The sequence below is a fragment of the Saccostrea echinata genome, unplaced genomic scaffold, assembly GCF_033153115.1.
Source record: "Saccostrea echinata isolate AGI-Se365-2 ecotype Australia unplaced genomic scaffold, CSIRO_AGI_Sech_v1 ptg000009l, whole genome shotgun sequence".
Taxonomy (NCBI): domain Eukaryota; kingdom Metazoa; phylum Mollusca; class Bivalvia; order Ostreida; family Ostreidae; genus Saccostrea; species Saccostrea echinata.
Window position 1 is genome coordinate 35,886,323 of NW_026889758.1, and position 26,934 is coordinate 35,913,256.

The window sequence follows — 26,934 nt, forward strand, 5'->3', positions numbered from 1 at the left end:
TATAGCACATCAATTTTATCAAAGAATGTTCATTATCTAATGGCAATATTAGCTTTACCAAAATTGGATAAAAACAACATGGAAAAGGTTAGGATTACTTATCTTACTTAACATATGTTATACTCCTAGAAACACTGCCACGAAAACTTGACCAAGACCTTCAAATTCATTTAGCACTGGGTCAAATCTGGTTTTCTTTACATACTTTTGTATTTAAGTTTGGAGTTTTTCTGTAAAATCATTTTTATCCAAAACATTTTCTGCCTTGTTTTTCGTCTTCCTTGAGTCAAAGCGTAAATTTGCAATTTTTTAGCCTTCAACTCTCAAAAAAAGATAAAACTTAAATTAATGTTCAGATTTAGGTCAAGGTATGAGTAGATCAAAGTTTGATTACTTAAATTTTTATCAAGTTTTCTCGAAAGTAAAGACAAACTTTCAAAGAAAATACACAGAGAGTTTTCATTGGTTATCTATTAACCTAGGTTACGGCGGGCGTTCATTAGTCCCACATTATTATTACCTTATCTATGTAGTATAAAATCTAACCTCGATACACAGATTTGACTCCTCATTTGCAAAGATGACGATTCCAAGATCTTTATTGTGTGTGGTGCTTACAGCAAGTTTCTTTGTATCATCATGGTGCGACTTTTTATCGGTAGGACATTATTTTCCTAAAAGAATCACCCAAATTCATGCAGGGTAAAATTGACTTGAAGAATATTTATTCTCATTGACTTCTGACTTTTGGTTCTTGATATTTAAATTCTGTATAATTTCTTTCTTAAAGTAAAATTTTCTCGCATTTTCTTGGTAGGAAAATATTTTTTTTAAAAAACGTATTTTTGTTTTTGACACATTGTCATGTCCTTTATCCGAATTTCAAATCACAGAAAACATTTTGATTATACAAGAGAATATTAAAATCAAAAATAAAACCCACAACACAAAATTTTAAGTTACTTAAATTATTCTCGATTGGGATTTTTTTTTGTTCTTGAAGTTTAAGACAATGCTTTGAGAAATGCCATTATCGTCAATATTCTTAATAAACATTTCACTTGATCCAATCCGAATGTATATGTGTTTTATGAATCAAAGTATGCAGTCTTCTGTTAAAATTACCAATTGATCTTGAAATTAAACCTGGGGTATGTAAACCGTTGCATTATAATATAAATCTTTGCTGTTTTAGATAAAAATTGTAATTTATATGCAAAATCTTGTTATTCATATTCGAAAACTTCGTATTCATATTCGAAAACTAGGGGTGTCAAAATATTTATTTTCCTTAGTCGATTATTCGATTGCATTATTAGAACGATAGTCGAATATTCGGAATATTTTCTGAACGTAAAATTTTATTTCAAACTTCACTGGTATATGGCGTACTTATAACTCAAAATCTAAATCTATTTTAAAAGTAACATCAAAATCAATGCAACTTAATGCGTGAAAAGCATGACTATATGAAATAAATTAAGAAACTTTTATAAATTTTCCAAAATGTGTGATTTCCCGTCAATTGAACTCATAAATCTGTTTGTACATGCAGTCAGTTTTTATTTTAGTAAGCATTAAATTATAATAATATTCGAATGTCATTTCATTATTCGATCGTCGGTCCATTCGACTGATAGTCGAATAGTCGACTATTCGTTGACATCCCTATCGAAAACACATTCGTAAATGTATGATTCATATTCTTAATTTTATTTATGTTTGATAATTATTAATCATATTCAATACACATGTGATTTAGATGTGAATTCTTGAAATTTATATGAAAGAAATTGGGTATGTATATTCGAAAACTTGTTATTCATATTAGAATAATCCAATGTTGCAACAAATTGATGATTTATTTGTGAATTTTTGTAATTTATATGAAAATCGTGATATTTATTTCGGAAAAGTTTGTGATTTATATTTTTTTTTATCCTAGTGATTTATTTATTTTCATATTTCACATGACCCCACCTCTCAATTCCGGGATTTTATGTTTTTTGCCCCGTTTACAAATTTATATTGATTGTAGATTTTTCGGGGGACGATCACTGTTTGTTATCTCCATTTTTCCATATTAACAAAATTTTGCATATTAATCAGTTAAATCAGTAATATGATTTTCGAATATGAATCAGAAAATATTTGAATATTTGCCTATAAATATATCAACTTTGTAAACATTGATATCAACTTTTGGCATATAAATCACAAGATTAACACATATGAATTACTAGATTATAAATATATATCGCCGGGGATAATATAAATCTAAACATACAAATGAATATAAACAAATAAATCATATTTTGTTTGTTTGTTGTCTAACGTCCCTCTCGAGAATATTTCACTCATGTGGAGACGCCATATAAATCATACTAGGATTTCCTATAAAAATGATAATTCTCAACATGAATAAAAATTATGGACTTTACACGATTTAGAACATAAAGCACATGCATCTGAATATGAATAACGAGTATTCGAATAACAATTAAGTTTTTTTTTGTTTTCGAAAATAACAAGATTTTGCATGCAAGACACAAGACTTATCAAGTACAGCGCAAGATTTGTTTATTACAGTAATAATGCAACGTTTTACACGCCATATGGAACTTAAATCTACCTAATGTCCACTTTTCTTATATACAGACTTTCCTTTATCTAACATCCCAATTTTTCATATTTTTTACAGGAACATAACAAGTTGCGTGCTTCAGTTCACCCGACAGCCGCCAACATGAAGAAATTGGTGAGTGTTTTTTTTTTCAAGTATTAAAATACCATGTGATTTTTAAGATGCCGCAACAATTCATTTCCAGTTCAACATTTCTTAAACACTTACATTGTTTCTATTTGCATTTATTTGTTTATGTAGCAAGGGATACTAATATGCAATTTGAACTTATTCTTTTAAGTACTTCTCAACATACAATAGTCCGTATTACTAATGGTGAACTAGAAGATGATCATTGATTTAAGAGATTCTGAAAGAATGCAATTCGAAATATATTGCAAATACAAGTTTCTCAAAATTTTTATTTCGATGTTTAAATGATATAGATAAAATATTAACAATAAATAATTGATCAGGATGTTTCTTTTAACACATTACAATAGTAATAAATTTACACAGTGAATAATCAAGTTGCATATTCCAAATAAATTTGTGTTTAATATATTTTGTAAGATCTGGAGCGATGAACTGGCAAAAATAGCACAAAAATGGGCAGATGGCTGCAGTTTATCACATAATTCTTTGAGATCTCAGCAATCTGCGACATTTCATTATGTGGGAGAGAACATTCAGTGGTCTACAAGTAAGTATAAAAGATCGAACATTTGTAAAGCAAAATTCAAGTTATAAGGCCATCATTAAAAATATCTTTGTTTCCCCTAACCCGACCCTAAAATCTCAAGTGGGATAGGTAGGTAGGCAAATAATTTTTTTTCCTGACAGCAGCTTTGAAAATACATTCTGCAATTTAATGGAATAATACAAAGTACAAAAGATAGTAATTTGTAAACAGAATATCAAACAATTGCCGTTTAAAAGCAAAATTTTAGGTAAATTTACAATTCACAACAATTATTCCTTGTAAAATATCTCAAGCAAGTGTAAATTTATTGAAATCAAATGTTAAAAAAAGACTTTAAAAATACTTAGATACGTAAAGACTGGACATCCGAGTATATTTTTCAAACCTACTATCAGCTTCAAATGCTTACATATGCAAAATACTTTTTCAAGGGCCTCGAATTGTGAATTTCAATTTGGGCTTCCGAAGTCAGGAGCTACAATGTAATTCTAAGTCGCAGGTTCAAATCACATTGTGGGACGTTGAGACTGGTCAGACTATAAAAGAGCTAAATCCACGAAGGGGCTAAATCGGCCCAGTCATCAAAATAAATGAAACTTTCTCACATAAAACTCTAAGATTTGTATGTTGTTAAACAATTTATTTCTTAACAATATCTTTTCCGGTTTTCTTTTAACATTCCTTTTAAATTGGTTATTTTTATTCCATATGTACATATGTTACTTTCTTATACAAAATAACCAATATAGGCTCTTCTTTAAAATTTTGGGGAAATTTTACTATGAATTTTTCAAGAAGTTCTGAAAACTTTTGGTTTATTTTTTAATTAAAGCTATTTGTACTCTAAAGAAATGCCAAATATTTGTTATATACAACGGTTGTCTGGTATAATCGTTGAAACATGCAACACGTTTTAAATGATAATAAGAGACACGTTAATCTGAAAACAAACACAACGTGTTAATCCGTCACATTTGAGTAAAACTGAATTAATGTAGTAAAATATATACTATAGTAGCCATGAATAAGGATTTTATCATTCTTAAATGTGTTATTGTATGGTCGTATGGTCATACGGCGTACAAACAAAAAAATAGACTTTTTTTTCAGAAAATACACAAGTACTAGTACTCTTTAATAACAAAAACATAAAATGAAAAGTTGCATTAAAAATGAATACGTTTAAAGTTACCATCTATTTTATTGTCATTTTGAGAATTTCGTTGCACTTCCGTAATTTATGGCATTTCCCGGATATTTGAAATGAAATTGTAGTTCATACCTGTAATACACGTAAAATAGTGATGTTTGACGGTAATCCTGCGCACCACAGATTGACAGGAAAGAAGCCACTATAGGCTTTTAATCAAGAGTGATACAAAGCATCAAATCGGCCGCAAAAAAATGAAGAGTCCAACGAAAACACAAGATTTCGAAGTATTTGAATTTCAAAACGGAACCTGAAGTTAAAAAAAAACAAGATAAACGGAAATGGCAATATACCACTTTACTCAATGTAAATTACTTAATCGAAATAAAGTTCACTAATTATGATAAATATGTTACATCATCAAAGAGAAACGTTTTTTATATACCCACAATAGGTATGAAGATTTCAGATGACAAAAACGATCAAATTAATTATTGCTAACTAATCGTTTTCTTATCATATTATCATATCTTACACACTCCCATTTTGGGGAGTACCTATTATAAACCCTTTTAATAAAGTCATAAAGTAAGGATTATCTGGTGAGAAGTGAAAATTAAATTGAAACATAACAACATCTAAGACTTTCATATAGTTCAAAACCAGTTTTAACATTTTACTCATAATTTTCAAATATTTAAAATAACATTTCGGGAATTCCCCTACTAGACGTATCCGTACACGTACACGTATGAAATCTCAACCTCTCTATTACATTCTATACATTCAGGATACATGGCCGTAGGAATCGGGGGGTGGCCATGCCCCTCCCCCCCCCCCCCAATAATTTTGCCGATATATAGTATACTATATAAACAAAGCTACTATATGCTTGTGCCCCGTCAATAAAAACGTCTAAATTTGGAGCCCTTCACAGGGCAAATGTTCAAACAGTTCTCAAAGGTATTTAAAGTAAAGAAACAACCTATCTCCAAGGGCCTAATTAAAGAAAAATACACTGGACGTCTCAGGAAGCTGTATCACGATTTCAAAATTATATCTGGAAAGAGTTTGTAAACAATATTCAATTGAACCAAACCATGATCTAAAATGATAAAATGTCATACACGATGTCATAGTCATGAAGCTTAACCCAAGAGTAAAAGGCATGAATAAAGAACGTCTGAATTTTATTCATCGGAATGAAATATCATACAACTCCTGTAATCACATATAGTAAACATAAGAACATAAATGAACTGTCTCAGATTAAATAAAATTTAAAATTGATTGATGTGTTCACAAGGTTGGACCCTCGTCTGCTTTTAAGGGGACTACTCTGTACCTTAATTTTAAAAGATAGGTTTGAAAATATCACCAAATCATAATTAGTCATAGTGAATTTTATTAACGAAATGTTACAAGTGAGTAGGATTCTAATAAGCTAAAGGCAAAAGGTGAATACGTCACAAGAACCCTCTGAAACCACAATGTTATGGGCACCATTTTGTTTCCAACAAACGCTTGAAAATCACAGTAGATCAAAATCGGTCATTCGCATAAAAACCGGATTTTGGTGAAATTGTATTTTATGAAAGTTGATGAACAATAAAAAAAAATATTTGAATAAACTTATTTTAAAAAACTTTTCAGTCGGCGCGATTTAATTGGGTCGGTCGCGTTAGGGGAAACATTAAACATATTTTCAATTTTGGCCATATAGTTAATATATTTATGACAACTGAAGCTTAAATAGATCTGTAGATCACCTACTAAAGTACATGTACAATGAAGATGTACTGGGAAATACTGAATAAAAGCCAATTTGACGTTCACGATCAAATATTACTCTTAGCTGGCAATCTTAAGCCTGAATTTAATCTTAGTTTATCACAGATCTCTGTTCACTTTTTGCAAAACTATCTTTCTAATACGTACATGAGATGTGAAAATAACACGCGAACACTGATCATGCTCAATCCTTTTAAACAATACAAATGTGAACAAAGCCCCTCTGAGTTGGGATCAGGTGCCATGGAGAAGTAAGCATCTCCTGTCGACTGGTCACACCCGCCTTGTGCTCCTTGTCATGATCGCGTTAACAGAAACATCCGTAGACAATTCAGTGTGAAAATAATAGCCTAACAATTTGTATGAAAGAAGTCAGTCAACATTCGACCTAACGAACAGATTGTATTTCGAAACAAGGTCATTGTATGGACCATAGGATTTGCAAAATGAGATTGTTGATATCCTTGTATCATCAATTTACTAGTATATGTGAATGTGTCAATAGCCTACCTCGTTTCAGAAAGTTTTCTTACGTAGAATATGCCCTTGCGTAACTGGGAAACATTAAGTCAACATGCAGGTGATAGTGGTACATGTACATTGCTACATAAGTAAAGGAAGCTGACGATAGAAAAGTTGAAGTATTTTTTCCCCATAAAGTTTAGTCGTTTGTCATGAAATTCTTTCTCTATAAAATATCCTGATATGAAGCATATGTGTCGGACTTTGTGATGTCTTTTATTTCTAGTTTAATGGGATATATCGAATCATTGTAGGAATGAAAATGAATATTGTTAGTTGATGAAAGTCGTCGATATATCTAAATATCAGTTGAAGATCACAGCAAGAGACTTTTTCTTTGCATGTACAAGTTTTTGAATAAATTTTGCTTCATATGAGTACAAAAATAGGTCTGCTAAGGCCATCTTCAAAAATTGTTTGGTTACCCTCTCCCGACCGACTTGATAAAACTGGCCTGACTCAAAACTTGATAAACCCCCAGGAAGCAATTTTTTGTGCATTCCAGATTTTTAAAAAATTCAGCATAGATTTTGAAATTTTCCTGGAAAAATAAATTTTTACCTACCTACCAATTTTTACATCCCAAGTCGGGAGAGGGCAAACAAACATTTTTAAGTTGGCCTAATAACGGGACACAATTAGACCAATGGGAATTGAATTCCAACAGCTGTTGGAAGACGTGGTGTCCAAAAACTACATATTGGCAATGAGAAAATCGAGCATCTTTAAACTATCAAACTTGGAGTACTTGTGTGTAGAATCCGAATGTTTTTTTAACCAAAATAAGTTTGAAGATGATCAATGACACGATATGCAAAATTACGAGTTAAAACTCTTTTTATCGAGGAAGCATTTGTCTATGATGTCTAAAAGCCTGGTCAGGGGAATGGTTGTATAAAAGGTTGATTAGTAGTACACTTTGATACTGTTGAGAAGGTAAAATATTTGTGATTTCAAATTTTCTAAAAGCCCTTTGGAATTTTTGTGTATCCCCTTTTGATTAATCCACTTCTCGAATATATTGTTGTACAGTACTCATGAAGTTTCGCCTTAACTGCTGTTAATATTTCGTTGAGAATAAAGAAATAGGATAATAAAAACTTTTGGTGTACACTATTTCCTCCCTGAAATAAGATTTTTTTATAATTCAGGAGCTCATACGGAAGAATACCCTGTAGACCGTTGGTTCGCAGAACATGTAAATTACAATTACGCCAACAACACTTGCTTAAAGGGACACTGCGGCCACTACACACAGGTAAGACGAACTCACAAACTGGTACAATTCTGTCCCCCTTCTCCCCCGAATCATCATTATTTTACCTTAAATCTGGCACAGAGACATTTATCAAGATTCTATCTCTACGGTACAGAATTATATTATCCTTAAAATTAACCATAACATTTTCATCTTCGACACCAGTTTCAGACGTTATAAACGTTTTGTTTTATTAATTAAAAAACATTCATACGGCTGTTCGCGCATTTTATTTGACAGAATTACAGTATACTGTTGTCTGCATGTTTGAAACTTCAGTATTTTATGCATATTGGACAGGCATAATCTTGTTACATATGTTCTTTTTTTTCAAGGAAGTTTGGGCGACCACTGAATATGTAGGATGTGCTACTAAACATTGTCCTGACGGACATTATTTTATCGTTTGCGACTATGGACCAGGGTAAATGTTAAAAAATAACATATAGCCTAAATTTAAATATGTAATTCAATTCATCATACTAATACAAAGTCCAAAATTAGAAATCTGAAGATATATAATTGTTTATGAATAAATTCCTTTTCAAATCTCATATTGCCTGCATTTGCCTTCATTTCATTGAAATTTTACATCTGTAGCGGAAACTATCGTGGAGAAATTCCTTACACCCATGGAACACCTTGCAGCAAATGTCCACATGGTTATCATTGTGAGAATAAACTGTGTACAAAATCTTCCGCCTCTCACACTACTCACCCCCACACCACTCATCACAACACCCATACCACCACCACCACCACCACCACGACGCATAAACCGCACCACCACCACGGCTAAATCCGCACCAACAAATATCACAGATATTGATATAATCTGTTTCCGAATTATAATGATATCTTTTATTAAGATTCTTACAGATTGATGTATATTTTGAATAAATCATGTATTTATGGTTCAATGTATTGAATTATTTTTTCTTTACTCGTTTGGCGACTAAACGATATGCATGCGCAGGGTCGATAATCTGTAGACAATGTTTAAAATCCGGAGCAAATTACAATGATTGATAGTCAACTTCAAATCGCTCCTTTTCTGCTACAAAGCAGTATAATGTAATTATGTAGACATCTTGTTTATTTAGTAAACATAATAAAAATTATAAACCCGGAATTTTCAGATCACGGTATGTGTTAATTTATTTGACATATTCTATCTTGTTAATTTTCTTAATATTATTATGGTTCATTCTCTTAATATTCTTTTAAACTTAGATTAGAAAGATATAATTACACCATGAACTGCAACTCAAAACGACGCCTTCATTAACATTTATAATACATATCGGTACAGACACTGATTGATCTTTTTTTTTCAATCAATTTGTACTTTTATATATGAGGATAATTATTGAATTGTTTTTTTTCCTCTATTCAAAGATGAATTACTAATTTGTTGTTTTGGAATTACTGAATTTCAATAGTAATTTTTAAAGAAAAACAAAACATGTTTACATGTCTGCTACCTGGAGGAAAAAATACAAAGTACATGAAAATATTTCAACAAAAATCACATCTATTATCGAAAAGACATTAATACATAGCATGATAAATGTGCACTTTCCAAAATAAATTCTTCATCACAAGTGTATAAAAACTCGGCTTTTCTACCAGTAGGACATGCTTATACTCACCAATCACTCTGAGACAGTCGTTAATATCACACACATGGCTAAATATCCAGTTCTTCCGTTGTTACTGGTCGTCAAGGTCTATGCAACAGCTTGGGTTGAATATGTTCAGGTAAGTTTTTTTTTTTGATAAGAATACATTTGCCGTTTCTTAGTCTTATCACCTTGAAGAAAAATTATCTTCTTGTTCAAGGAAAGTCATCAGATCTAAAAAGCGTACAAAAGACTGTCAAAGAAGAAATAATACGAAATTAATCCTTTATGATAAAAAAGTTATTTTGCCTTAGCGTAAAATCCTATTTAAGTGCATATATACATTTGAATATTACATTATATTTCCAAAAATTCCACATTATAAATTATTTAATGAGGAGTTTCAAAACAAATACATGTAGCATTAAATTAATCATGCATTTAAAAAAGTTTTTGACTTGAGTCTTTGACTTTCTACCTCATTGATGTATTTATATTTTACAGGATTAATGTATTGAAGTTCTTTCTGTCTTTTGCAGGAGCATAATGATATACGATCAAATGCCATTCCACCAGCAGCAAACATGAAGAGACTGGTATGTATTGACTTATTCAATTATGTAGACAGGAAGAACTCAAATACTTATGAAAACTGGAGACTAAAATCTATAAAATGGTTAAAAAATGAATAAATTTTGATTTTTTTTGGGTACGTTTGCAGCTATTAAGGAAAGCCAAAATGCACCAGGGAAGCAAACCATATTTTATCTGGTAACTGCCATAAACTATTATGGCGGCTGTCAGATATTTCATATCACAGTCTCAAGATAAAGTAAAGGGCCGCCACCTGATAATTATCTGGCGGCGATCAGAATTTTCAAACGGCGGCCACCAGATAAAGTAAAGGGCTGCCACCAGATATTTATCTTGAAGCTGCCAGAGAAAAATTTAATGCTTTTCCACCCCGATTCTTCTGGTATCCGTTGTATTTTCATCTTTACAAGATTGACATATACATGCATTTCCTATCAGTTCAATATTTATATTTAACCAGTTTTGAGATTACACCAGGAGACAATGAATAAAACTAAATAGAATGACCACGAATATTTTTTTTCTTTTTCTATAACTTTTTGACATTTGCCAGTAAAAAAATTGAATAAAATATGCTTTAATTGTCAAAACAAATAATTATTAACGAGAATAATAATTCGCGTTATTTTGGCCAGTGTGAAAATTTGCTGATACAATAAGGCATTATAATTTTGACGCATCTGGTTAACAATTAAATTAATGACGGTTATGGGTTTGACTATTATGACATATTTTCAGAATATGTTTCTGTAGAGTAAGCTAAGGTTGGCAAGATAGCCTGCTATAGGATATCGTAGTGTCATTACAGGTTACCTTGACTTAATGTGTTGACATTAGAGGTAAAACAGATTGTCTTGCAATCATTGAAATGATATGCTGATCATACTTGTAGATGTACTCTCGGGAACTTGAATCAATTGCACAACAGCACGCAAACAGGTGCTCGTTTCTTCACAATGATAACCGATCAAGAGAATCGCACACATTCAGCAGAGTTGGTGAAAACATATTTCAAGGAATAAGTAAGTTTATTTATGTATTTATATAACTATAGGTTCAGTGGTCACATCGCGCTCAGCTGAGTCCAATTCCTTTCCCTCCTGACTTTGCGATTGACACGCTGTAGTGTTTTATAGTATTCGTGCATGTTTTCAACTACATATATTTGGATCAATAGCCAAACGAATTCATTAAATCTTTTTTTAATTGAATATATATATATATATATATATATATATATATATATATATATATATATATATATATATATATATATATATATATTGCTTCGTAAAAAAAAAAAAAACAAACACAAAAAAAAAACATTACTGTGGGCCCACCTTGATCAATAATTTGAGGAGATGTGAATTTTCACAGAAGTAGTCATGTTGCAGATTTTATTTAAGAAATAAAATTTGTCAGAAAGGACGGTTTACCTGTTTTTGTGAAAAGAATCCCTGTACATTTCCAACCGAAGCTTCATCCTCAAATTGTGGCCCAATCCAAGTACGTGAGGGCACACCAAATATTTAAATCTAACCTCAATAAGATTTCTAGTACTGAATATATTATTTTGAGCACTTGTGCCACAGTCATTCTTGAAAAGTTTTCCCCTATTGTTTTGTATGCCAAAGTTTGACATCCCTTATGATAAGGTTTTGATTCTGTGGGTTTTAAAAATTATGAATTTGTATATACTGACGCAAAAGAAACGCAACATCCATTCTTCAGAAAGAAATCGGACATAAGGGTATAATTTTGTACTGTAAGAGGTAGGACATTTTCAATTTTGTGTAATCTATTATTTAACGGCTGATTGATTCTTATTCCGTTTCCAGTTCCTGTTCCAATCCAAATTAAAACGAAACCTTGAATTACCCATTTTTCAACAAATTCGGTTATGATTTGTGCTAACATGAGTTTGTTTCTGTACATCATAAGTATAGATCTAGTAGCATTATGTTGGGAAAAAAGTTCTCGTTTCTTTTCCCTACGTGATAGGCTTTCTAAAAATGGCAATATGAACCTACTGAAATTGCTTCTCGAGAAAAGTTATCCGAATGAAGTTGAAAGAGTGTTATAGGTGCAAAGATGCTGTATATCACGCCTCTATAAAAACATCTTATTCAATGGCTCAAACGGTGACAGTCCTCGGACCGGAGGACCAATGATTATTACGTTGCCCCAGGTTTGAGGTATTCCAATACAGTATCTGAGAAACAGGCACTACATGAAGGCGGACGGAATATTCTTTTTGCTCAAATCAAGAGACTAATGAATTCGATGCTATGAAGAATCACAGCTGCAACTGATGTGCATGGAAATGTGGGGTGGAGGGGCTTAACAGTTACCTGTGGATAATATTAGATCTTTTTCAATCAAATGTCTAATTAATTTCATCTGTTATATTCTCTCATGAATTTTAAATATCAGAAGATAAAAATAATATTTAAATTATTTTTGTAGTTAACTTTTTGGTGCGTTTCTTTTGTTTGTCAGTATGATATGTGTGTTGGACACCAAAAATAAACAGCAAGAGAAGCTGACAAATATATTATTGAAATAATACAAAATAGAATCCTTTTCTTCACTAAGTATGCAAAAAGGTAAATTGCAGGTGCCTCGGAAATTAATTTACTTATTTCATTTCACAAATACTTTTTAAAAATTTACAAGATGCTTAAAAAACCTCAGTACCAAAGTATTAAGATGCTTATTAAAATGCTAAATAAAATGAAAAATGCTAGCATTAATATTGCATATACAATTCAAATACAGAAGGCTCAAACATTTCTAATGCAATTCAATACTGGAGCCAGCAAGGGAACTTCTACAACATCCAGACAAATGAATGTCAACTCTTCTTTTTCTGCGAGTTCTACACACAGGTAACCACTTTTATTATATCAAAGTTCACTTGGGCATTTGACTAATGCAATCGGGTTTTCCATATCCAATAATTACTTAACCTCTATCAAATTGTCATTATCATAATTGCTTAATCATGCACAAATCTATTTTTTTGGAATCAAAGGTGACATGGGCAGATTCAGAATATGTCGGATGTGGAAAGGCTGACTGTGGGACGAAGACTTTTGTAGTCTGTAATTATGGACCTAGGTAAAACACACACACACACACACACACACACACACAGAGAGAGAGAGAGAGAGAGAGAGAGAGAGAGAGAGAGAGAGAGAGAGAGAGTTGTGTGTATGAATTTTTACCTATACAAATATTCTTACTAGACTTAATAAAACATGCAAATGATTTTTTTTGCAGTAGTGATTTGCATGACAGGCCATACATCCAGGCGGTCAGCTGTAGTGCCTGTCCATTCGGATATGTTTGTGAAAAGAATCTCTGCAGGAGATTGCGTAGGCTTTTGTGAAACCTAAGATAACACAAAATAAAAAAAAAATCTTTTTCATTTTAAATTCCTTTCTGTTTTTGTGACAAAAAGGTAAATTTTATTTCCTTCACTCTAGAAAATGTAAAATCATAATTTTATTGATCCCTATCCAAAAATCAAGTGTATGTATAAAAAGTCAACACGAGACATAGCTTTGCTAGCATGCAAATTTTGGAATGGCAAATTTCCCTCAGTCAAGTGTTTATGCCAGAATGAAGCATGTATTTGACAAACATTTGTAAGCCTTCTTTCGTAATATTAATTTCAATATAATTATTTCTTTCTTTATTGTATTGGTTGAGATAATATTAATGTACAAAAAGTAATTTTAAGAAAGTCCTTAATTAAATTATCTCTGTCACATATTGAAATTTTAAGTCATTGGGTAGTAACAGAGTGGCTAATTATTTTAGTTAACGGGATAATCATTGATCAATAAATCGAATAAAAGTGGAAAACTTTATAATTGCATTAATTCTTATCATTGTTCATTTCAAGCATCAAGCATGGATTAAATCCTCGTTTCATCTTTTATTTTTTTTTTTAATGGAAAGCCTCAACTGCCTTACGTGGATAACATTCATAATGTACTTTCTTCATTATATGCTGATATTTTCCCATTATTTTGAGATACTTTGTCCTTACATACTGATAGATTCTTCAACATATAATGTCTCCTTTACATACTCCGTTATATACTGGTACTTCTCAGATAATTTGTCTTCATGACATGATAATAATGCGACAAAACGTGCTGATTCTTTGTCTTTATATGCTTATAAATGTACTTTGACATTATGCTGATAAATCTTCATCATATGAAGGTACTTTGACTTTATATGCTGATTCTTTCATGTTTTATGGTGCTTCTTCATAATGTAATGAATTATGTCTTTGCTGAGATGATTATTTCAGCAATCGGGGCTAATTTAAACACGTTTGGAAATCATATTGCTTGTATGGGAGAAACTATGTCTTCATCATGCTTATGAACATTTTGAAACGGAAAAAAAGAACTCCAAATATTGTTCGTAAACTGTTTGTCCAAATGTTTGAAGCCATTGGTATTTTAAAAAGAGTTTTAGAATCTGTGTTGATTATGTTGGGATTCAACCAAACTTAAATATTCTGAAATCGACATTAGAAAATTTACTTGAAATCACTTTCAGCGTTTTTTTTTTTTTAGAACATTCATAAGCGTGTTGCAATTTTCTACACGTATTTAAATGATCCCCTGTCTTGCTTTCTGGAAGTTTGATTTTTAAAAATTCACCAATATTGCATAAAATTGCTCCGAAAAATTACAAATATTCATCACAATATGAAGTATCATGATATACATGTAATGACGAAATATCAGCAGATGATGATGTCCTTTCGGAATATAATGACAAAATATCAGCATGAAATATGAAAAAAAAAAAACGAACAGTAATCAAGCTCAAAAGCCCAGTGAAACAATACAAATTTGGAGCAGAGCAAGCACGGACCTCTAAAACCCTTAGAGAGGAGAGCATATGAAGACAAGGTTTCAGCACGTAATGTCAAAGTATTATATAACAAAGAAATCGAATCATAAACAGCTCCCGCACTTTTTAAGCTCACATGATTTTTCGCACAGATTAAGGTCCCATATTACAATAATAATAATTCACATTATCGAACAAAAGTACGACAAATTAACCCTGAGATGCATTTGATATCTCATGTTAAAGGTACATGTCCTTTAAAAATATTACCGTAAGTTTTCAAAGTCGCTGTTTCAAAGGGGAGTTTACCTATAAATGGTACGATGTAACAAGTTTGATGATTCTGCCATAAATATTTACAAATAGAATTAATCGAGCTTGCTTTGATACTATTTAGTTGATTTTTTTAAAAAAAAACAACAAAAAACTGACATCTTAAAGGTGAATATTCTTCAAAGTACTTCGCTTTTATCATACTCCTTTTGATTTTATCGAAATGTATATATAATGCCGAAAACGGACATAGCTGGAGATGGAAACCATGCCAGAAGAGGTAGGATAATAAAGCATTGCTTATCTTTAAAAATGATAAATTGTTAGTATTGAAAGAAAAATTCTTTTATATTTAAGGTTTGAAACTGTGTATCTTTGCAGTAGGAAGGATGTTTTTTGAAGCTGGATTTCAGATAGTAACTCTGAAAAATGCCAGTTTGTTTAACATGGAAAGCAGTTGAACAGATTAGAAATACTGCGTTATCATCTTGTGCTACGGAGTCATGTAAATGTACAGAAAATAGAAGTAACAATAACTGTGTCTAGACAAGGAAAATAGGGTCACCCATAGTCAAGAGAGAATCTTAAAAAGTTTAGCAATGTAGGAAATGCAAATCAGTTCGAGAATTGAAGATGGAAAGGATTGTAAAATAAAACATGATATCCCTAATTAAGTGAAACAGCAATTCTATAAAAATTATATGAAGGACATAAGTGAAGAGCTTCGTTCCTGCAAAATGCACGTCTTTCATAAGAATGGATACAGAGACGGCTGCAATGACGACCACAAGAACGATTGGGTATGGTAATATTTCCAGCAAAGAGTATATCCAAGTCCTACCAAATATTATTTGTGAATTTTGTTTTTTTATAAATGACATAAAATAAAGTAAGATGAAAAATCACCTTTAAATATATTTTGTTGTCTCATTACATAATATCACATTGTAACAATGTGACTTTAATTTGTGCGAAAAACCATGTGAGCTTAAAAAGTGCGCGGAGCTGTACATGAAATGTCAAGGTTTTATCGTACAATGAAGTATTCAGTATATGCTGCTTTGCATGCTGATACTTTGTCTTTATATGCTGCTTTACATGCTGATACTTTGTCTTTATATGCTGCTTTGCATGCTGATACTTTGTCTTTATATGCTGCTTTACATGCTGATACTTTGTCTCTATATGCTGCTTTGCATGCTGATACTTTGTCTTTATATGCTGCTTTACATGCTGATACTTTGTCTTTATATGCTGCTTTACATGCTGATACTTTGTCTTTATATGCTGCTTTGCATGCTGATACTTTGTCTTTATATGCTGCTTTACATGCTGATACTTTGTCTTTATATGCTGCTTTACATGCTGATACTTTGTCTTTATATGCTGCTTTACATGCTGATACTTTGTCTTTATATGCTGCTTTACATGCTGATACTTTGTCTTTATATGCTGCTTTACATGCTGATACTTTGTCTTTATATGCTGCTTTGCATGCTGATACTTTGTCTTTATATGCTGCTTTACATGCTGATACTTTGTCTTTATATGCTGCTTTACATGTTGTTACTTTGACTTTATATGCTGCTTTAATTTGCTGCTACTTTGTCTTTAACTGCTGATATTTCTTCATACATGATTACACTTTTAATTTACATGCTGACACATTGTCATACTGAATGATTTGTCGTTAGACACACACACACACACACATCTTTCGCACAAAAATGCTCTATTGTCTGTAGAAAGAGATTATATTTTCTTGTCCCAAAGTTTGCAATCGGTGTTGAGAAAGAATGTTAATCAATTCCTTTGGAGGAAACATTTTGAATTCTTTTCGATAACTCGATAGAAAATACAATGTTTCTTGTTCTAGTTTTGATGTTGTTCATCGTGTTTGTGCTTCATGACTTTATATTCCTAATATAAATTTATCCACCTGTTCGTACTTTTGATAATCATTTAGCTATCTTGAAATTCAATTGTTTTTCAAAACAGGAAAGAATCACATGTCCATTACACTATTTATGCTTTGAATTATCCTAAAGAGAACTTTCAAGTACATCCTTTTTATAATTACAATTTTACTTCAAAAAAATTAGTATCGATTTGTGTGTATTTCAGAGCGCTCAAGAGGAAAGATAATTTTATGTCTTATGGACACGGCTCTTAATCCTCTCACTTGAAACACAGTAGAGGAAAAATGTTTCCAAAATACAGTGCATCCTAGTATTGCATATTTGGTATCATTCAATATAATTGTGTATTATATATAATAATACTATATGATCATTGTATCAATACTTTAGGAATCACAAGAACTTTATTGGTTATGAATATGTAAATGACTACAATAGATAAAAAGCATGTGACGATAAGTATGAATGGCCTGAAACACAAACCATTCTGATTTTAAATAAATTCTAAACGAGTTTGACAGTTCTTATTTTGAATCAAAACTAAACTAATTTCTACAAGTTATACCTTTTCCTGTCAGACTAGAGTTTGAAAAAATATCTTCTTACAAATTACCATCTACTTAATTTAGTGTCAGAGTTCTCATCTTTATCCCATTTTTAGGGACATTTTATTTCAAATTCAAACATGTATGTTGATTTACAATTCATATTCATGAAGTCATGCATTTAAGCATCTCACGATATGTACATGTATTCAAACAACAAAAACTTCATTAATTTTAAACACCCTTTCAAACCTGTAAGAGAAAAGACATTTAGTATGAAAGAATGTCTACACAATGCATTTTGGGATTAACAGAAAGAACGCAACTAATGTTACTCAAACATTTAATTAAGGTAGTATGGGATACCTCCACGTTATGACATTCTTTTATACTAAATGTCTTTTCTCTAACATGTTTGATAGGTTTATCCCCATGTATTCTTTTGTTGAAAAAAATGACACCCTTTATTTTCGAGGTAACAAGAAATTCTAGCATATGTTGAAGCAATAATATATTATGATCATGAAACATTAATCTTATTATACAATATAATTATTTTACATACTTCAGGTACTTATACATACAATTTTCATACCACCACAGCTTTTTTTTTTCACGCTTGTATATTTTCAGTAAATATCAAAAGACCAAAAAAGCTAATTTGAAGGTCCACTAAACAAGGTATACAGGATAACAGGTAATTGTCAATTAATTTCTCGCAACCAATTCTGGACCGTAATTTATCTGATTGACAGAAGTGCACAGACAAGTAAATACGAAGGCGGTGATTATTTTCTCGGCCTTTGATTTCTCTACTTCATGTTCCAGATGACAAACATAATCTACTGCATTAAGCCGGGTCGCAATGAAATTAACGCCAGAGATTTGATATATACAACTATTCCACTGATTTTTTGGCACGTTTGTCTCTATGTCTTATGAATCATTGGCAATCACATGTTTTAGAGTGTCCCGAATTATTCAACTGATAAAATATATATTACATGTTCTTGGCTCCTCTCAGATGTCTTCGTAGAAGTGACAATCTACGTAATCTCTTCGAGTTGTGTCATAGTAGTCCGGAAGGTCCTTTCTACGACACCTACAAAAATCATTGTTTTCAAATTATGTAATTGCATAATACTGGTCATTAATTTAAAAAATCAAAACAATATTTGTCATTTATACATTAATACGTTTTAAATCGCAGATAAATCGTCAATAACAATCATCCTACCCTGGAAATTTTTTTTAAAAAATCTGAGATGACATCTTTAGTTTCACCGGTATGCATGGGGACTGAGTGACATGAAAATACTCCAATCATTTGTATCAATCGTTTGGTCCAAGTTTTAGGATATTCATAAAGTGATAATACTATGAAATTGATACAGACTTAAATATTATTCTTAACTCAATATAGAGGCAATCTAATAATTTTTTTGCCCCATATAACTAAAACTAACTAAAAATTGCAGAATCAAATAAGTTAGGGTAATTAATCAGTATCGGATTCAGAGAGAATCTCCAACAGAAAGAAGCTCATCTTTGTCAAAAAATGACAATACAAGTGGTTTTGCTGAAATGGTAACCAATGTTTTTTTTCATGAGTATATGTTGTTAAAATAAATTATTGTTTGTTGTCTCTTTTTCCAATATGCTTATTTATATAAAGTGTCGGATTGGTTAAGTATTTAGGGCAAATTTTCAAAATTATCAGAATTATCAGAGGGTTAAATTTATGAATGTTCTCATTGGATTTTTAAAGTGTTATACTGAAATTCAAACTATTACTGTGTTTTCAAGCGAATCTTTCCATTCATTCTCGAGTATAATTAATTTTTTCCACAGAAGCACCGTAGTTGTCTGTAGACTCATTGCATGTAGACCTGACATTCTCCGGAATAATAGTTCCATTAGAATTCTGATGTCCTTTGTTTTCTTGTGGGTCATTGGAATCTTTTGATATTTTGATAACCTCTAATCCATCGCCAGAGAGAATATTTTCTGTACAGTTAAAAGCCTTAGATTGTTTCTTATGAAAAACGGAACTTTCCGCTGAACCGCAGGGGTTTCCTATTCTTTCTGTGTTGTTTGAATAACTTTTCCGTACTCCAACCTCACCATTGACATTCTCAGGATAAGAGTACGTGTTTTCTTGCATTGTAAACTGTTCTCCAAAACTTCCCACTCTCTTGGTTTCTTCCAGTGATTGATTACTAACTATATAAACCCCTCTCCTAGGAGTATGATTATAAATTCCGGCCATGTTTTCTGAACAATCATAACAAGTAGAGTTAGCTGTGTCAGGTGGTCTGGAGAAACAATCCCGTAAAACATCATAATTTTTCTCAGCATTAGCATCTCCAGGCTGTAAATCTAATCCAGAATTAAGCCCTTCTACATCTTCAGTATATATGTGCTCTCGTTCTGTAAATGGTTCTGTGTAGACATTGATTGTTGCATCTGAATGTATGATGCTATTAGGTTGTCTATGGGTCTGGGAAATTTCTCTGCCTTTTCTATCCTTGCAAATTCTACAAGTGTTTACCGGTGCTATTAACATCATGCTGCTTTAAGCAAGAAATATCTTATCAAATAAAAAATTCTTTTCTTTATATTCTCACCTTCGTTTGAAGATCACAGTTATTAATAATATAACTCCTACGATGGTGAAAATGGTCACTATCACAATAATTAAAATGTCATCTAAAATACAAGAGTATTCAATTACAATGACATCCAACTAATTCTGAAACTAGTTTTAAAAAAAATATTTATTTATATCTTCAGCCAGATTGTTTGGCTGATGTTTTGATTACATTCCCAGATCTAGGATTAAAAATAGAAAATATGCTTCATGTATCAGAGTGACACTTTTCAGATGTTAATAAGTCTTTTTCTCTTTCTTGATTTATTATGAAATATTGCTTTCAATGAAACAAAGTAAGCCTATAGATGCTTTAAAAATGTTAACATTTGAATATTGCAGTTTGTTTTATAATTTTGACAGGAACATGTTTACTTACGAGGCTCTCCATCACCTAAAGAGTCTGAAATTATAACCCAATAAATAAATCTTGAATGAAATGACTGATAGCATGAAATGAAAATGTAAGGCATTTACGGATTTATTTCAGCATATGCTTTAATAATTGATTAATTAAACTTGATGTAAGTATATGCATTAACCGAAAAATGGATATCAAGAATAAATGTCAGTTTTTCATACTTTTAATGTTATTACCAGTACGAAGTAAGAAGTTTGCTACTGCTATCCCTTCGCTATTTTTCGCCACACATGTGTAACATCCAGCATCAGTTAATCTCATTTTGTAAATGTGTAATGTCTTTTTGTCGTTAGAAAGTTTATAAGGATAACCTAAAAATAATTTGTATAATTTAAAATTTTAACTACATTTACATGGAAAATGCATAAAAATATGTTTCTATGAGTTTTTTTACGGGTACAAATGAAATGTCATAATGTATGAAAGATTCCAGCAATTAGAACGTAAATGGTCATGTTTAAAGAATAGCTGAATTTTATTAAACTTCTTTCAATGTTTATTGTATCCGTAAGGTAAATAATAATAATAAAAAGAACAAAAAAGTATAAAAGCATTAATCTTTCTATTATTATCAAAATAAATTGTTAATTTTAGAAATTTTATTTAACTTTTTAAATATCTTGTTTAAAATCTCTTTTGTCTATGAAATTAAAAATACACGCGATTTATTTTTAAATATACTGTTAGAACCTTGGTTTATTTTCTTTCCATTCTTCATCCACCTGTCTACAATAGGATGAAGCTCGCCCGGCGCAGATGCAGCATCGCATAATAGATTGGTATCGTTTCCGGTCGAAAAATTTACTATTTTCGTCATAAAGTTCCTTTGAACATCGGGGAATAACGGAAAAGCTATTTATAAGAAATGGCATCAAAATTAGATATTTATAAGTGTAGTTCTATAAGGTGTAGTATAAGGTAAGTCATTAAATAAAACAATTTAAACTTACAAGTGACATTAAGTACGGGATTTAGTGTCAGGTTGTTTTCAGTGACGCACTTGTAAACACCATCATCATCAAAGGTGACATTCAATATTTGAAGTTGTCTCCCAAACTGCCCAATAGTATATTTATGGTTTGTTCTGATAAATGATTCATTATTATTCTTCCATTCTATGTTGGGTACAGGACTTAAAAAAAAGATATTACTATGTATCAATTATTACTTCATTTCTATTCAATAAATATTCAGATCATAAATGGACCCCCAAAACCCAAATTAAAACAACCAACAAACAAAAATTTACATTCCAGAAAAAATACATTGTAGCTTGGCAGTTTCTCCAACAAAGACTTTGTAGATACTTTGATATATGGCAAGAGGAGAAACTTTTTCAGCGGCATCTACAATGAATTCATTAATATTCAAAAGTTTACCCAGACAATTATATGGTGAAGATCTACCAAAAAAAAATGACGAAGAAAATAATATTAAACAGTAGATGCATCTTTACCTATTACCCGTAAGTTTATTGAACTGCCCTTCACTAGTCTTTTTAATCTTTTATTCCATACTCCACAACTATAACTCTTTGCTTCGTTTACTCTTTTGACGTTCAAAAAATGAAGATTTCCTGATAAGATATAAGAATCGTACCTTATTTTCGCTGCACATTTCAGAACGGAAGCCCGTTGAGGCCAGTTCAGAGAAAGAAATATTTTCTATTGCATTTAAACACAAAAGATTGCGTTTAATCGCAATAATCGTTGCGTTTAAACGCAAAAGACTGCGACTAATCGCAATGTATATTGCGTTTAAATGCAAAACACTTTGCGTTTAATCGCAAAAGATTGCGATTAAACGCAATCTTTTGCCTTTAAACGCAACCATTTTGCGATTATACGCAATGCTTTTTGCATTTAAACGCAATAATCTTTGCGTTAAAACGCAATAATTTTTGCGTTTAAACGAATAATCTTTGTGATTAAAGGCAATCATTTGTATCAAACCTTGCAGAATACAGCGGACCCACGCAAACCGATATATTTCTTTCTCTTATTTACTTGTTAGGAAATTATGAATTTCTAGCTTTATAGAATCAGATTCCTCCCAGCAAACGCTCTATGAAAGGATAAATCACTGATATGAATTTATAGAGGAGAAAAAACTGTCGGGTTGTAAAAGCAAAGGCAACCTAAGAACGAGACATGTCTTTAACTTATTAGATCGCTATATTCTTAATGAAGATTTGGTCAGTTGCTTACAATCACAAATCGCTTTTCTATTTTGTTATTTTCCTACCTTGAAACAATTTCTGCAAACAATTAGAATGGATCTACTAGATAAAAGATTAAAGAAAAAATGATTACAAAGTTTAACCCATGTATAAATGGATTCAGGAAAGGACTAATGAAATGTTGGAATTACGTAAAACATGATGAAGTATTTAGACTTAAATGTAAATTCACAACCTTTCCTACGGTTGCATACAGTAAACACAAGAACATAGGTGATGGAATCATTTGAGACCAAAATCAAATGAAAACAGATTGATCGATTTCTACTACCAAATTGACAAGTTTTTATTAATACCACCGAAACGTTCTTAATTAATTATGAAACATAAGCAATTGATCAAAGGCTTCATTAAGAGAGTTGGGTTCTAATACGTTTAAGACATTCTGGTTGTTAGAATGCCATTGTTTTACTACAATTTTCAAAAACTGGAAATTTTGAAAAAGATACAGAACCAAACGGTTCTTTGAAGTGTCGGATCCTAGTAATTATAAGCTTTGGCTTATTGATGTCTAATTTTGAAACTACAGTATCATTATGTTTAAATGCAAAACGAATCCTTAAAAGGAAGGATTATTGCGTTTAAACGCAAAGATTATTGCGTTCAATCGCAAAAGTGGTGCGTTTAATCGCAATATTATTGAGTTTAAACGCAAATATTATTGCGTTCAATCGCAGAAATTGTTGCGTTTAAACTCAAAAATATTATTGCGTTTAAACCTAATAAGTATTGCGTTTAATCGCAAAATTATTACGTTTAAACGCAAAAGATTGCGTTTAGTCGCAATCTTTTGCGATTAAAAGCAAAATGTTTTGCTTTTAAACACAATATACATTGCGATTACACGCAATCTTTTGCGGTTAAACGCAATGACTATTCCGATTATACGCAATGTTTTGCCGCAATAATTATTGCGTTTAATCGCAATAGAAAATATTTCTTTCTTTGAACTGGCCTCGACGGGCTTCCGTAGTAATGTCAAATCCATACAATAATTAATTATTGTGTAAAATCAATGTTTTACAAGGACAATAACTTTTGAATAATTTATGAATATTTTATTAACTTTCTCATAATTCTTTTTAATACAGTACTTACTGTTTTCAAGGACAACAATACTATACCAGTAAATAGAATTTTTTTCCTGGTATAAAGTTTTTTTTAAAGATTTGAATTGACCTCAGCCATGTATTAAGACCGCGGAACATTAACTCACAAAATTGGAAATATACAGCTTACGTTTATAATTCCAATGACTGTGATCATTACGACTTAGCTTTTAAAAACACTATCGAAAGCTCATATAAGGAAATAAAACAATCAATTCTCGTCGCCAGGGGATTGTCGATACCTGGAGGCCCAGTAACTCCCGAGGAAATCTTCGCCATTACATCTACCCTCAAGCGTAGGAAGGCTCCGGGGATCGACCGCATCCAACATGAACACTTCATTTACAGTGGCTTGGGCCTAGCCAAATGTATTGCTCACCTCAAAGATAGGAAACGTGCCCACAATATGGAAGCGCGATCTCATCACTCCGATCTATAAAGGCAGCAATAAACCCAGGAAATCTCCTGATAGCTACAGGCCGATTGCGTTACTTCCTTGTCTTTTTAAAATTTTCGAAAAACTGTTGTTAACGAGAACAAAGACATTTCATTTGCCACATATCCATTTCCCCAATCCCCAACAGCAAGGATTCCAGCAAAAGTTAGGATGTATCACTGCTTCCTACAATCTACAAGAAACAATATTTCACAATATGGAACACGGAAGTCCCGTTTTTGTTGCCTTTCTAGACACCCAGAAGGCGTTTGCCACCGTCTGGAGACATGGCCTCATGTACAAGTTATACCAGTTGGGTATATCCGGCCTCTTGTGGTCTCTCATTGATGACTGTCACACCGGCACTTCCTGTTCTGTTGCTGTTAATCAAACGAACTCCTAATGGTTTCCTGTTTCCCAAGGTGTGAGACAAGGAGGAGTGCTCTCTACTTTCTTGTACTTAGTGTTCAACAATGACCTACTTAATGAACTCCAAAGTACAGGCAACAACATCGGGATATACAATATCGCTAGTTCAAATCCAACTCTCGCTGACGACATTTCCTGCATAGCTTTCTCCCCTGCAGGGCTTCAGAAGATGCTCGACATTGCGTACAGTTATTCCACGCGATGGCAATTCAAATTTAATGCCAGCAAGTCAAGTGTACTTCGCTTCGCCTGATCTGGTAACCGTCTTGGTACCTCTTTGTCCTGGAGGTTAGGTGAAGAACCTGTACATCTGTCTGAGACCTATAACCATCTTGGGATCTTCCTACACTGTAAGATGGATCCGAGTGAGAGAACTCTCAATGCTTGTAGGAAGGGACGCCAAGCCAACTTTGCTTTGAAGGCGTGTGAACATTTAAACCCCCTGACCGTTGCAAACTTGTATAAGAAGGTGGTGCTCCCTACCGTCTTATACGGAAGCGAACTATGGTGTGATCTCCGGCAAAGGGATATGAAAGTTCTCAGCACCTTTCAGCATTTTATTTGTAAACATACCATGTCTCTACCAAAACAAACTAGATCCGACATGTGTGAGAGCCTACTAGGCCTTTCTCCAATATCTGCTGAAATTGACATCAAAAAGCTTCAGTTCTTTGGCCGTCTCTGTGAATTAGATCCCAGTATTCTCACTAAACAAATATTCCTGTATCGTCTTTTTGACTACCTGCAAAACACAGATATCGCTATGTATGGATTCATTCCGGACATTATTTCGGTACTGTCCAAATACAACCTCTGTCACTTCCTTAAACAGTACCTGTGTGAAGGTTCTTTTCCTTCAAAGCTTGAATTGAAAAGAACTGTCAGAACATCTGTTCTTGCACACGTCTCATCATCCCGGTAAGAGTGCATGAATAACGACTCCGATTTCTCGCAGTTTAATATTGTGTGTTTAGGAAATTCGCCTAAAAGCCTTTGGTATCTCCCTACAAACACATATGAAATTCAGCTATACAAATTTATCGCTAAACTCTGGACCCTTTTGGATATACCTGAAGAATCTTATCTTGTCCTATTTGCAACAGAACGTTCACAAACGTTTTTGACCATCTGTCTACTTCATGCTCTGGAACAACCACATATAGAAACGCTTGGTGGGAAACCATAATTGAAGATTTTGATATTACCCTTGGTGCAGAACTCTCTGGGCTCTCTCAGCGAGACCTTTACATGTTCCTTCTTGGAGCCCGAACTTTCTCTGCACGATTCTCTACTTTTGATAACCCTGATCTATACCTGCTTAACTTTAGGTATATTAGGGACGCAGCAGCTCACTTTTACAGAATTATTCAATCTCAGTAATCTGGTTTGTGTTCTTTTGCCTGATTTTTCACTTCTGTGCAACTTTTGTTCAAGCAAATTTCTTTTTAATTTATTTATCTATTTACTTATTTATAACATTTTTTCCTAATCTATTATCTACAATAATGTTGTAAATACGTTTGATTGTATGTTGTATTGCTGATTATGAATCTCCGTCTCGGAGGAAATAAAGAAAGAATGAAACTTCAATCCACCTCAGCTACGCTAGAAGGCAATTTCTTACTGATTGACCCAGAAGACAAATAATTTCAATTTCGGAATATTGTGAAGTTTAAATATATAAATCAGAATTTCTGTTCAGTAGTTTTAAAGAAATATAAAGGGACAAATATCTTATTTCTGTTAGGTATGTACATACGTGTGTTGGG

At 32.2% G+C, this 26,934-nt stretch overlaps 2 protein-coding genes across 3 annotated transcripts; both read left to right on the plus strand.

Moving 5' to 3' along the window:
- The first annotated feature begins 580 nt into the window (after positions 1-580).
- On the plus strand, positions 581-8,846 carry LOC133182683 (GLIPR1-like protein 1). Its single transcript, XM_061317535.1, has 6 exons — positions 581-658; positions 2,702-2,758; positions 3,197-3,326; positions 7,941-8,047; positions 8,383-8,471; positions 8,648-8,846. Exons 1-6 carry the CDS (start codon positions 581-583, stop codon positions 8,844-8,846), a joined length of 660 nt encoding a protein of 219 aa, XP_061173519.1.
- Positions 8,847-9,112: 266 nt separating this feature from the next.
- On the plus strand, positions 9,113-13,700 carry LOC133183637 (GLIPR1-like protein 1). Of its 2 annotated transcripts, none has more exons than XM_061318570.1 (7): positions 9,113-9,192; positions 9,683-9,808; positions 10,209-10,265; positions 11,156-11,285; positions 13,042-13,151; positions 13,298-13,383; positions 13,546-13,700. In XM_061318570.1, the coding sequence occupies exons 2-7, from the start codon at positions 9,686-9,688 to the stop codon at positions 13,652-13,654; spliced, it is 615 nt and encodes a 204-aa protein (XP_061174554.1). In that variant the 5' UTR covers positions 9,113-9,192; positions 9,683-9,685; the 3' UTR covers positions 13,655-13,700. The 2 variants fall into 2 exon arrangements, with proteins under 2 accessions (XP_061174554.1, XP_061174553.1); XM_061318569.1 differs by having other exon boundaries at positions 9,116-9,192; positions 9,680-9,808.
- Positions 13,701-26,934: the final 13,234 nt, after the last annotated feature.

Excerpts from the sequence above, each read along its gene's own strand:
- LOC133183637 (XM_061318570.1), top strand. The coding sequence starts at position 9,686 with ATGCTTATACTCACCAATCACTCTGAGACAGTCGTTAATATCACACAC. Across the intron at positions 11,286-13,041 it reads AAACATATTTCAAGGAATAA|AAGGCTCAAACATTTCTAAT; the intron begins GTAAGTTTATTT and ends ATTCAAATACAG. Across the intron at positions 13,152-13,297 it reads TCTGCGAGTTCTACACACAG|GTGACATGGGCAGATTCAGA; the intron begins GTAACCACTTTT and ends TTGGAATCAAAG.
- LOC133182683 (XM_061317535.1), top strand. The coding sequence starts at position 581 with ATGACGATTCCAAGATCTTTATTGTGTGTGGTGCTTACAGCAAGTTTC. Across the intron at positions 2,759-3,196 it reads CCGCCAACATGAAGAAATTG|ATCTGGAGCGATGAACTGGC; the intron begins GTGAGTGTTTTT and ends ATATTTTGTAAG. Across the intron at positions 8,048-8,382 it reads ACTGCGGCCACTACACACAG|GAAGTTTGGGCGACCACTGA; the intron begins GTAAGACGAACT and ends TTTTTTTTCAAG.